The sequence below is a fragment of the Macrobrachium rosenbergii genome, chromosome 49 (genome assembly GCF_040412425.1).
Source record: "Macrobrachium rosenbergii isolate ZJJX-2024 chromosome 49, ASM4041242v1, whole genome shotgun sequence".
NCBI lineage: Eukaryota > Metazoa > Arthropoda > Malacostraca > Decapoda > Palaemonidae > Macrobrachium > Macrobrachium rosenbergii.
Window position 1 is genome coordinate 26,390,682 of NC_089789.1, and position 14,416 is coordinate 26,405,097.

A 14,416-nucleotide genomic window follows, 5' to 3' on the forward strand; every position below is an offset into this window, starting at 1 on the left:
GTTTTGCCTTCGTCGGCTCCACTTTTTAGTTCAGTTCATCGTCGTTTGATTGGGGCTACGGAACTTAAAAGTAATGTCGATCTTGCTCTTTTTCTGTAGCTAGATGTAGGGAAACATTTGGTAGATATTTAGGATTTTTTGGTGTTCAGTGATCATACTTCCACTTTAGTTTTCATACTTTCTTGTCAGTATTCATACTTCGCATAATTTTTATGACTACATCACAACCGTGATCTTGAAAAAACCGGTTCGCCGAGTGGACACGTATGTAGAGGAATCCTCATCTGTTCATTTGTTGCACCTGTTCATATTCTGGTTAGAACAGGTGTAGCAGCAGGTGTCCGTAAAGTTTTATCAATAGACCGGTCTTTAGTGTGTGTGTTTAATGTATTTTGTGGTCGTAAGTTTGTTATACAATATATATATATATATATATATATATATATATATATATATATATATTATATATATATATATATATATATATATATATATATATATATATATATATATGATGTATTTGTATATGATTTTTAGTAATAAAACTCAAGTGATATTGTCAAGGCTTTCATCCTCATCCAACATCATATATATATATATATATATATATATGTATATATATATATATATATATATATATATATATATATATATATATATATATATGATGTATTTGTACTATGATTTTTAGCAATAAAACTCAAGCACCAAAGGCCTCATATTGTCAAGGCTTTCATCCTCATCCAACTAGAATAGCCGTCGTTTGTTAATATATAAACGAATAATATGATAAAAGGACCGGGACCATTAAAAAAACCAAGGAAAGAATGTGTTTGTAACTGAAATCTCTTGAAAGAGGAACCACAAACCAATCTGCTAAATTTATTGCCTGCGGGCCACTGTTACATAGAAATTATTTCACGGCAGATCCACGAGAGTGTAAGGGTATGAAAACTGAACTTGATAATAATAAATCAAAACAACGTGAAAAAGTAGGACACGAAACTTACGCGACAGCAACTAAAATGAAAAAAAGAAAATGGGAGAATTATGATCATATGTTTTGCAGGTGAACTTATCAGTACTCAGGTGTTCTCGACAGCGTTATTATTCCTTCGCAACACAATAAAGTCACAATGCGGATCCTCAACTCCATAATAATGAAGCCGACAAGGCAGCGTGGTCATGATCTATCTGCCTTTTTAGATGATGTCTTTTGCCTTATATTGACTGTTCAGGAGGTGAGGATTCCAAAGACTTATGTCTCCTCCCTTTTCAAGGAACCTTTTACCCAAAGAAGGGATTCTCCAAGAAGTACAAGCCACCTAGTTGTGAGATATTCAGATGTTCTTTTGGGATGAGGCTGTTAGCCCCATGCCCTTCACCACAGTCAAACAGTGACTTAAAAAAAATCCTTAAAATCCAACTGATCCATGGGAAATATCTACGGCATGTTTCCTATGCAGTTTCGAAGTTTCAGTTGCTTTTGTTTCATAGTCTGCTGACTGCAGTATGGACTTCAGTCTGAAATTTCCAAACAGAAGGACGCAATAAAGGCAAGTCTGTTTACGAAACTTGTTACTGAAAACGGAAATGTTTGGTACGACGGAGGGTTAGAGACTGGCATGGGGAGAAGGACGAATCAGAATGTTTTTAGGTGGTCTGACGTTGTGGAGAAAATGGAAGCAGGGGTAACATGAAAAAGCGTAAAATTCGGAAGTGTTTGGGTCTAGATGTTGCGGAAGAAGTGGGGGAACCGAAGGACCCTGGTGCTGGAGGGTCCATACCAGATACAAATTAGTGTGGTGACGCCCTTCTGATGCAGGTTTTGTTGAGGCACAGGAAGAGGATTTTAAAGTTTTCTGCTGAGAGGTTCGTCCTTGATTCAGCGGTTAAAGGATATACCTGGCTGTGAATGTTGTCTTGTTTTTCTCTGAATTCGCTTCCTACTAGCCTAAACTGAACGGCTTATTGATATATATATATATATATATATATATATATATATATATATATATATATATATATATATATATATATATATATCTTTGTATAGATATATATAAATTTATTTATTTTATTATATGCACACGCACACATGTACACACGTGCACACACATATGTATATATATATATATTATATATATATATATATATATATATATATATATATATATATATATATATATATATATATATATATATATATATATATATATATATAATGGTTCTTGGGATTTTGACTTCAACACCTTGGCTACGACGGAAATTTACAGTGTATAATTGCAAAAAAAAAAAAAAATTTTCATAAACCAGAGAGTGAGAGAGCGTGTTTGTGTATCCTTGCGTACGCTCGGTTCGTGACAGGTCTGTTAAGAGATTAAAACCTAGAAGTGAGTCTTCACACTGGAAAGGTTTACAACCTTCCGTTTAATTCGAAGCCAAAGCGCATAATCCTAAATGTTGTGATTGTATGTCCAGAGTATCTGTCAAGGGTAACCAGTCACTTGTTCAGTATCGTCTTCCGGCAAGACCCTGTACGATTTCTAGCCGTCGGTTGACCACAAGAATGCAGCAGAACTTATCCCAATAACCTTTAGTTTGGTCTCCTTGAAAGTTTGTCTTTAATCTTGCCGCCAAAGTGGGTTCATAATCATTAATAATAATCAAATAATAATAATCATACCTACGGTAGTTTAATGGTAACAACTGAGACCGAATCCTTAGCAGTAAAAGATATACTTGGAGGATTATTGTTAAGATAGAGCTATAGCAACCTCATCGCTAAAAAGCTTTCTAAGAATCTGAAGGTTGTCGCCGTCTGGAGTTACCTCCTGAAAGGGTTCAGCTTTTTAGATAATGTTTACAATACTACGTTTCCAAGGTTACCATGTCTCTGAATTACTATTTTACCGCTTATGCCACCTAGTGTTGGTGTGGAGTTAATGCAATTAAAATAACGGACTGTGAAACCAGTGGCTCAGCTTTTTAGAATCTTACACATGGACAAGGGGCCAGGCATAAGCTACAAAAAATTTTTTTATTGCAAATTACATTGCAGTGAACTTTACATTTTGTGCGTAAGTTTTTACAACGTTTGTAGTTCCACCTACTCAAAAACCTTCCAGCCTTCTTTTCGAAAACCTAAGTGGTCATTTTACAATTATTTTTCTCCACGTGTATTTAGAGCAGCCTAAAAACTAGTGGGAGCTGAAGTAGCCTTCAAATTGAAAAAAGTCCAAGCTACTTTGATGATAACCATTGACATGCAGTGCACGCGGAAGATCCATAGCGGGTGAAAGTAACGATTTGAAGATCTGTTTTTGAGACCCATAAAGCTGCATTTTTTCCTGCGGGTCATCTGTTCTCTCATGAATAGGCTCTCGGTGTGGGTACAGTAGATCACAGCCGGATTGCTGGCAACGATGGGGAGCAATACTTGCAAAAATCAAAGTAGGTCGTCAGAAGAACTTGGATAATTTGACCAGGCTGCGTTTTCATATGCCTGGAGATTGGCTCTTTCAACAAGCGCCGTTAATCGATCACTTGAACTTTGGCTCGTACCCTGGTTGCTGTCATTTTTATAGTTTGTTAATGTTTACTTTTCTTTGGTGTAATTCTGAACTCACACTGAAAATATGTTAATCATTTATAAGCTGAAGGGCAGACAGTGCCAAAGTTTTAGTAGCCCTAATTGAACTTTCAGCTAGTGCATCGATATGACTGTTCATTTTTAGTACCCAATTGTTATCATTATTATATTATTATCATTCGAACCACAGAGATCTCTTAACCTCTCGATTTTATAACTTTATGGCATCATGTTAACATTACATTTAACGCATGTATGAGACCATTAGATCATTATCATCGTTATTAAAACGAGGCCGCCGAATCAATTCTAGGCACTCGAAGAGCTTGCTCGAAGGATTTATTTTCAAATGAAAGATGACAACTAGAGCTAGCCAGAGTTAAAGAAGTTGAACAGCCTAAAGATGGGAGAAAACAAAAAGGAACGGAAGGAAAGTAAAAGGCAAAAAGCAGTGCCACTAAAAAAAAATGGCGTACCATCCCTCGTGTGCCACGCAAGAAGCACTGTATGCAATATCCCATTAACGGGACTCCTCTTCTTGCTCCGTTATGTTAACAAGAGCAAGCTCCCATCCAACAACAAAGAGCCATCGGGCTAAAGGTGAACAAAACACGTTCTTGCAAGAGGAAGTCCTTCGAATGGACGGAGCGAAAGGTTCGACTACTTGGCCTTGTTTGGCATTACCATACTCCTGTGTTCCAGGCTGATGTTGGCAGACCTTTTTCCTTGCTGACGTTTGTCATTTTTGTTTTCTTAATTTCCCTGCTGACGTTTATAGAGGTTTTGTGGGAACGGTAGCAGTTGAATGACAAAACCTGCTTGGATGTTTAGGGGCAGTGTTATGAACGTCTGAAGTCTTCCTAAACGCTAGGTTGTATCATCAGTTAACAACGGAATTGATGAGGACAGTACAATAACCTGATAACGTTACACGCTCTCTCTCTCTCTCTGATAAAGAGGGATAATTGCTGACCTGTTTATGCATATTTTCCTTAACACTTGACAGTAGTACTATTAAGTGGAAATCCTTTATCTGAGACCGATATGCAGCAAAAATAACTAGTCTCAAAAATGACACTCAGATTCTTGATAAAGCAAACGAATTCTGATAAACTATGAAAGACTTATCAGATGCTTAAACGACAATATATATATATATATATATATATATATATATATATATATATATAATATATATATATATATATATATATATATATATATATATATATATATATATAATTATATATATATATATATATATATATATATATATATATATATTATATATCCCTATGCTCAGACGTCGATAAATGGAATAAGGCAGTAAAACATAAGAAGAGTAAATCCTTTTAATTGCCGATAAAGTTACTTTCGTCGGAGAGACGAGTTAATTTCAGTGTCGTTTATCTATGAAAACAGTACTTTCAAGTTAACGGTTACATGAAAGGAAGGGAGACTAAGTTTATGTATTCAGGTTAGGCTGTTTTAAGGCAACGAACACTGAACACTGATACACTGATCGTGTAAAATACTGCCGTGTTTATTATTCTTCTTATGGGGTTGATGGATTTTTTCCTTTAGACTTAAGAATTCATCACGTGTTGTGGATCATTTCTTGAAGTTATCAGTAATGATAAGTTTCAGTTGCTCTCTGAATCATTGTGCTCTTCGACCGTGTGTGTTTCTTTGTGAAATCATGTTCTTAATCTTTACAGTTTTATTATATCAAGTGATGCTTTGTTCACTTAAAACACACACTCGCGCGCGCGCGCACACACACGCACACGCGCACACACACACACACACACACACACACACACACACACACACACACACACACACACACACACACACACACACGTCAAGAGAGCAAGCCAAGAGTTGCTTCATAGAAGGGAGATAAAACAAGTGCTAAAATATGGAGTAAAAGTTTAAGTAGAAATAAAATCTGAAGTCAGAACAATTCAAGCAAGACATGAAACATGTTTGTATGTAACTGTGTATGTATGTGAAGGAATGGTGGCTATATGAATATAGAAAGCATAAACAGTGGGATCAACCTTTTTAGTTATATCCTTGGACCTAGTTTATGTCTGTTAATACGTTACCAGTCACTAAAACGAGTTTTTGTTGAAAACACCTTTCGGCGAATCTTTGTTCGTGTTTGTATTAGGTATATAACCCGGTTGTTTTTTTATGCTGCGGAGTATAGTTTTGAAACAACTGTAATTTAGTTTACTATTTGCCACGACTGGTATAACAGCGTTAATGTAGTTTTATACAGATTAATGATAAGATTAATTTGTAATAAGTCCATGCTGAGAGAGAGAGAGAGAGAGAGAGAGAGAGAGAGAGAGAGAGAGAGAGAGAGAGAGATGAAATTGTATCCTGATTCATGTGTCAAGCAGATTGGCATCACTGTAATAATACTCTTGTACTCATGACATTTTCTTTTTGTTTCGCAGGAATCTTCGCTTACTTGAACTATCTGACTCCCAAGAAGAGGGAGGAAATCTTGGAACTTCTTATTCGTGGCCTGGAGAGACTCGAGTACCGCGGCTATGACTCCGCAGGTAAGACTTACCTGAATTACAAAGCCTTTTTTTGTTGTTTTTGGGTTAAGTTGGAGTTGTTCCAGCGCGGGCTCATGCTCGCATGATTTGCCAGTGTAACTGACGTTCCTTTTACCCCTGTTACAGGATATTAATATATTTCTCTCTTCGTAAATGACTACAGTATGAAGGTCGTTTTGCAATTGCATCGTGCTTCTAGTATATCAAGTACATTATGTTACTTGGAATTTCTTCTTCAAGATTTTGTGGCAATTAGTTGTAGAGTTCATAACCTGAGGGTATTCGTTGCATGCAAAAAACTGATATACGGACATGGCATATTATCCCCTTGCATAGTTTAATGGAAATTATTATTGTGTATACGAATATTTATATTACATTTCAACTTTTCGTTTTACTCTATGATTTTGTGGTTTTCCATTTTTTTGTCACAGTCTATTTACTAAGATATACTATTAATTCTTTTGTCATTCCCAATTCCCTTTTACCTAATCTTCAATAGTCAGATGTTACTTGAAAATATGTCTTTCTTTTGTACATTTTCCCCGGTCTTCCTGTTTTCTTGCAAGCGCGGTCCTTCCATGCCATCACAAATATCGCACCAAACACGTTTAAATAATGCTTGCTTGCTCGCTTCTTTCACTTCCAGGTGTAGGTATCGACACCGTAGATGGCGGGGTGACTTTGGTCAAGCAGACGGGCAAGGTCAAGCGCCTCCGAGACAAGATCGAATCCCAGAAGGACTCTCTCGGCTTCGAACAGGAACTCGAGACGCACATTGGCATCGCCCATACCAGGTGGGCAACCCACGGTGTGCCATCGGACATCAACTCTCATCCCCAGAGGTCCAATGAGGCAAATGAGTTCGTCGTCGTCCACAATGGTAAGTTGTCAAGGACGGAAACATACCGTATATGTACACGACTTCACGTGCTTGTGATCCGCGTGCTAGTTTTATTCCCCACTGGGCATGCGCAGGCAAACCTGTAACCGTTCTACCTCCCTCCCCATATCCCGTCGATCCCGACTAAAGTAGTCTCGGCTGAAATAAAAGAATTTCATCTGTTAGTTTTGTGTTTATGGGCCCTTAGGATCATAGGCATAAAGGTTTGTCTTGAAAAAGATATTGTTTTTCATAATGTTGCAGTGCTAAAATAATCTGCAAATTTTGGGGGGGGATAAGTCAAGAGTACTACTAATGTTTTTTTGTTGTGAAATATTTAAACCACCTCAGTTTTTATTTCCAAATCTGGAGATTTATATTTTTGCATTTCGTACATCATTAACGAAAACAAAAGTGCGAATTCCTCAAGATGAAGAGATTTCAGAACTCGGAGAGGGATCACTGATCAGCATCCAGGAAATGCCAGGCTTAACGGTGAAGGGTCTGCGGGTCTGCCTACCTGTTCTTTTCGGGGGGACGATTGGCTGCGGATTAGATTGGGGGGTGGGGAGAAGAGTGGGTAGGAGGGGTTAAAGGTCACCTCGAACTGCTTCCATCTCCAAATACATAACGAGAATGTGATTACGTAGAGAACAGTTATGTTTCCCAAGTGGTTCTTACTGTGAGTCAGGGTGCATAAGTAAACGTCACTTTCATCTCAAATGATTCGCAGCGTTTCAGTCGATGCTCTTCTGTGTCGGTGCCTTTGCGTGTTTAGTGTCAGGGTTATTTGAATTAAACGTTTTGTTTGTAGTGGTAAGTTGCTCTCGTAATTTTAACCCCAAACTAAAACTGCATTGTAATTACTCTTATGACTGTGATTCCGCTACAACCAGAGCTCAGTTTTTATACTCATCTATCTATCTGTCTTTGACCGTGAGGAACTCTGACAAGCAGCATCCCTTACAAAAGAAATGGAACACAGTTAAAACAAACACACTGGCCTTGAGCAAACCACTGTATATATGGATTATTTAGTTTTTTTTTTCTATCCCAAGCGTCGAAGTGTAGTGCGCTAGGTTATGCTTGTTTCCATGTGTCTTTTAGTTTAATTACTACTACTGCTACTACTACTACTACTACTGCTACTACTAATATTATTATATTGTATAATATTTATGTAGAAGGGATAGAAAAAATATGCCCCGAAACTCTGTTCGATTTCTCTCATTTTTCTTTCTCTGTTTTGAAAATGGAGGGGATTAATGATGTTGTAAAGTTGTGAAAACTGCTACAACTGTAAAATTATTGTCATTTCTTCTCAATGTTGTTTATATTCGTCTTCCTGCAGGTATCATCACAAACTACAAAGACGTCAAGCAATTCCTGGTTCAGAAGGGACACAAATTCGAGTCGGACACAGACACCGAGGTCATTGCCAAGTTGATCAAACACATCCACAGTCTTCACCCAACTTATTCCTTCAGGGAATTGGTTGAGCAAGTCATCCAGCAGTTGGTAAGTCTCTCTCTCTCTCTCTCTCTCTCTCTCTCTCTCTCTCTCTCTCTCTCTCTCTCTCTCTCTCTCAACATTTTCCACGGCAATTTATTTTCCCGTACATGACATGAGGATTAATTTATTCTGTTAATCCTGCATGAATATTCATGGGCGTATGGACCGCTGGTCAAGTTCTTTATGAATCACGAGTGCCTTGTACACTACTGATATATATATATATATATATATATATATATATATATATATATATATATATATATATATATATACATATATATATATATATATATATATATATATATATATATATATATATATATACATTGTGCTTGTGTGTGATTAAGAACTAACAATCCGGCTTCAAATCGATTAAAAATCAACAAACAAACAACATTGATACCCCCAGCTTCCCGAAGCCCCACCTGCAGTTGGTAACCGAACAGGCAACCAGAAGTAGTTATGGATCTCTGTCGACCACTTTCACTCTCTCAACTCTTGCTCCAAGCGGGTAGAAACTCCCTTTCACTCCAAATGCGAAGACGCTGGGCCTGAGCAGTTTAGCCTCACGTGTTGTGTATTACCACAGACCAATGTCCCAGACGTTTCCCCGACTCGGTTAAAAGAGTAAATATAAAAATAAAAAGCTATACCACAAGCATCATACAGTTAGTCACACAGTCGCTTAGAATGGAGAAAGTTGTAGCTTTTATTGCCATCGTTTTATTCTCTGAGTTTTAAAAACTGTCACTTAAATCTTTAATGAATCTTTAACAAACAATTTTCCCCTCCCTCTGCATACGCGTACTCTGTCGTATCTTGTCACACTTTTATTTAGTTAAATTTACAGTAGTTTGATAAAAGAAGATAGTCAGACTAACGAGTGTAGGCTAGACAAGGTTGGAGGGCGTTGTGTCTAGGATGCACGCGAGAGTGCCGCCGAGTGATGAAAGCTCATTGATTGAGTCATTTCTGTCGACTGAGGTCGCCACAACTATCGTCATCAACTCGCACAAGACGTAAGTGAATGGTACAAAGTGCCTAAGAGGGTGAGTTGGTGATGACAAGATGCTTATGAACCTTTAGTGGGTTATATGAATTGGCTGCTTTTGTAAAAGCTTATTGCACTAGGATATGCTTTGATTCTACTGTTAAAGGATGAACTCTGCCTGAATACAGCATTTTTTGTCATTGATAACACTGGATTAGAGATTATGTATATATATATATATATATATATATATATATATATATATATATATATATATATATATATATATATATATATATATATTATTATTATTATTCAGAAGATGAGCTCTATTCATATGGAACAAGCCCACAGGAGCGATTGAATACACATATAACTATTTTGTATTCTCAGATATTAGCCACTATTATCATGGAACAAGCCAGAGGAAATTATAATACACATATAATCTGACCTTGTATTCTCAGACCTTAGGTCTAAAAAAATTGATAGATTGTTGAATTTGGAAATTATAATTGGGACAGTGCATCTTATCAGTTATAATTCAAATGTAAGTTATATATATATATAAAAAAATATGATAGATTGTTGAATTTGGTATATATATATTATATGTCATATGGGACATAAGTGTGTATCAGTTATAATTCCTGTGTGTGTGTATATATATATATATATATATATATATATATATATATATATATATATATATATATATATATATATATATATATATATATATATATATATGTGTGTGTGTGTGTGTGTGTATATATATATATATATATATATATATATATATATATATATATATATATATATATATATATATATATATATATATATATATATATATATATATATATGTATATATGTATATATATATATATATATATATATATATATATATATATATATATATATATATATATATGTATATATAAAGGAGTATGAAGATTATGGGATGTTATTTTCAGGGTTTTGATTATATTTTTTCCCCATTTTATTAATATAGGAAGGTGCTTTTGCCTTATGCTTCAAGAGCAAGCATTTCCCTGGCGAGGTTGTAGCAACTCGCCGAGGCTCACCCCTTCTTGTGGGGATCAAGACAAAGACCAAACTTGCTACAGACCACATTCCTGTCCTCTACAGCAAAGGTAAGTCAGTTAATATCCTTGTGAGAATTACTGTATAATATGGTTTTATAATATTGTTTCCTATGCCTCTAACACTTGCAAGGTGAGATTCCTTGAAGTTCATTTTTTTTATTTAGTTTATCAAAGCAATAGGATGAAGTGTTGTCTATTTGCTGCTTTACCGTTCAAGATTTAGTTTTGCTTATTTGAAAACAGCATACTAATCCAAATACAGCTGTAAAACGTTTAAACTGTATTAATCCCTTCTTCTAGATGTTAAAGAAATGACAAATTTATTGGTTAGCAAATATTTTAGAATAAAACTTCATAATTGTTTTATCCATATCAGGTTTTACTGCAGTTCTTAAGTCTGTTTTGCAATTATGGGAATTGTGGAAATTCCAGTTTATAGTAGTTTCACCCTCATTTATTTTTTTTTTTAATTTGGAGGTTTAAGAATTTTGTGCATTCATCTGTTAAGTTCAACTAAATTATTCAGTTATGGTATATAAATCGCAATTTAGAATTTCTCTCATTTAACTGATTGTATTTTGCAGTTGAATCTTGTCCACTACAGTATGAAGCAAATATTTACAGTACATTGTTTTAGTGTAAAAATTGTCTTGCAAAAATACAGAATAAAGATATGATTATGTGACTTATATGTAACTAGAATAAGGATGCTATATTATTGGTTTTGGATTAATTTATGTTTATTAAACATTATGTTAATGACATTAGGATACTGTAATGTTACGGAATACCCCATTGCTTATACTATATTAGTTTTTACACCTGGATCAATGGTTACAGTTATTGTTGTGATTGCACAATGTTTTGGTGTTTTGGCTTTCTTACCTGCAGAAGCACAGACCCCCGGTTACACAGAAAACACATTGATTTTATTTGAAAACCAACTCCAAAGTTTTGCTTCAGTATACTTGCAGTATTTATATACTGTGTAAGTGAAGGGAACAGTCCTCATTTGTATGCGCTAAATTCCATTCCATTAAGCAAAGTGCCTCAGTGCTAAGAACATGTCGACGTTGTGGGTGTTTCATTTAGAATTTGCTGTTAAATGGCACAGAGTAAATCCATGGCTGCTTAAAATATATATATGCTTGTTTTAAAACATCAAATTACAAAGAGCAGGTAGTAGAGACATTTCTGTTTTTAAATAGTAATTTTAATGTTTAGTAAATTTTTTCATAGCAATGTGTACAGCTTAAAATTTTTAGAATTATCAGTCTTATACAAAATGCTGCCTAAAGCATCTATAAGTTGTGTGTGTGTGTGTGTGTGTGTGTGTATGTATGTTTGTGTTTGTAATATATGAATTTTCAGCAGGAAACTATTTTTTGACAGGAGATGGCTCTTAAAACAAGCAAAACAATAGTCACTGTAGCCTTCACTTTTTAACCTCCAAAACAAAAATAGTATTTATAAAGCAAGATGTGTTCTGCAGGGCACCTCGCTCTGTAAATACTACGACCCTTTCACCTCTGTTTTGCAGTCACCACTGCAGTTAACACAATTGGTACCCTTCTCTTCCTCCCAAAACTTTTGAATTATGCTCTTTTCAAAATCCTATCTTCTTTCACCTCAAAATGGTTTGATCCATTTTTTCACAAAATTTATCTGTTGAATTCCTGTCCCTTTCAACCCTCCTTATCTGAAATACAAGTTCTGTTCATGTATTAAACATGAACAGCATCTAACTCTTTTCATGTTGCTGACTTTTAACATCATCACTTTATTTTCATAAAAGAGAGATGGCTTAACATTCACTTCATACATTCCAGCTTTGGCATCCATAGACACCCCTCTTCTCCCACACTTTGCAGAGATCCACCTACCTTTATTGATTCACTTATTCAGTCAATCACTTTTCTCATCTTGCTGTCTTTCATTGCATTTTTCCTCAAGTACATATACAAATCATACCAAGCATTTGATTTACTTTTACATTTAGTTTGGGACAGTTTACAGTAATGTTTGAGAGTAATGTGAAAAAGCTATGTATGACATAAAGAGTTGAATTGTAGAATGGATAAAAAAGGGTAGCAAGATCTCTAGAAAAAGTGGAAAAGATGTATGTTTATGGAAGGAAGTTTCAATTGTGTAGAGGAATTATAGAGCCAATTCTTCATTTTGGAAATGAAGTATGCATGCTGATGGAACCTGTTGGTATGAACTATTTGTGAAGTATGGGAAGAGTCAGAAGATTGAATGAATATGATAAATGACAAAGATGTTTTAAAAACCATAGCATTGGTGAAGAGATGAATTGCAAGAATGGAATATATGATACAGGTGTATTTAAAATGATGTGCAGTGACTACAGGATTTTTCTCAGCTACCCTCTGTCAGGAAAACAGCATTTATGCATATGCAATATGTATATTTGATTATGACAATGTGATAACTTCACAATTAATCAGGTTGTTCACTTTTAAGGTGTTAATACCATAAATTTTGAATTTTCCATACAAGACAAATTTTTGTCTATAGTTTATTAGATGTGTTACAGAGAACTTTTGAGTTGGTTTACTAACTATATGAATGTAACTAACACTTTGGCATTATTTCTCTGCATATTAAGATGTATTCGAGTTCGGAGGGCGTGCACTGGGCACAAGAGATAGAGGCAAGTGTGGATTAGTCACATCTAATTGCATGCTTTTATTCCTGATGTACAGTCTTAGTTTTTATTATATACTCCTTGTCTTTGGTTACCTGTAACAGCTTAGGTGCATTACTGCATGGCTTAATTGTATGCCAGAATGAGCTTGAGATCCTGATATAATTTTGTGCAGTAATATCAGTACAACCATGGTGTTTACTGTTATCAGAAATTTATCTGTCTTTGTTGGAATTTTGGTACCTCCATTTATTTTGAAGTCAAGTAGTTTTTTATCAGTAGTTGAGAAAGCAAATACTGTACATATTATGTAATGTATTGTTTTTCTTCAAAAGTTCTGTCTTCACTTTTGGTATCTTTGTTGTTTAGATGTTAGAAGTGCGGTAGTTACTATTACTGTAGATAGTTTTGGATAAATTTGTACGTAAAATTGTTTTATCCACTTAACAGAATGAATACTGAAGTTTGTTCAGACTGATATTTGTGTCATTAAGAAGGTAGGGTAAGAGGGGGTGGGTTCTCAGTTAGTGGTTTTCAAGTAATTTTTCAGGTGTAAATGCAACACTTTTGTGGACTTATGGGAAGTAAATTGTACTGTATTTATAACTAAAATATTCTTAATGACCTACATTTTGAATAGTAATTTTCCCATTTTTATGTGCAGTGAATGGATCTGACTCATACATTTATTATGAGGTTATTGATGCCAATTTCCTGTAGATAGCAACTGCCTGCATTTTGAAGCACAGCGCAAGAAACAATAATCTTGTTTTAAAGCAGGAAAGGTAATGCAGATGCAGTATAGAAGATTGATGTCACATAAAACTAGTTCTTGATATGATAATTAAAGAATTCCACAAGGGAAACTGATGAAGTACAATATTGTAAAATGTTCACTTTAATCTCATTTTTGGTAGAAGGATGGGCCATACAAATGTAAAAGCCCATAATAAAATATGTATAGATATACATATATTTTTTTAAGTCTGTACAGGGTAGAAGATTAATTTGTTTAGAACAAGTAGAAGATTTATGATAACAGTCAAGCTTGTGGTAGGTTATGCTTATTTAATGGAAAAGTT

General features: G+C 35.0%; 1 protein-coding gene across 17 annotated transcripts in view; it reads left to right on the forward strand.

Moving 5' to 3' along the window:
- Positions 1-14,416, forward strand: part of LOC136832195 (glutamine--fructose-6-phosphate aminotransferase [isomerizing] 2-like) — a 47,006-nt gene that overhangs the window by 11,152 nt on the left and 21,438 nt on the right. For 10 of the 17 annotated variants that reach the window (XM_067092982.1, XM_067092986.1, XM_067092987.1 and 7 more), the window contains exons 2-5: positions 6,061-6,168; positions 6,818-7,051; positions 8,403-8,569; positions 10,573-10,714. In XM_067092982.1, the coding sequence (XP_066949083.1) occupies positions 6,061-6,168; positions 6,818-7,051; positions 8,403-8,569; positions 10,573-10,714 (651 nt within the window). Of the gene's footprint in view, positions 1-6,060; positions 6,169-6,817; positions 7,052-8,402; positions 8,570-10,572; positions 10,715-13,295; positions 13,341-14,416 lie in introns of all 17 variants that reach the window. The other 7 variants (XM_067092979.1, XM_067092981.1, XM_067092984.1 and 4 more) reach the window with 1 other exon arrangement.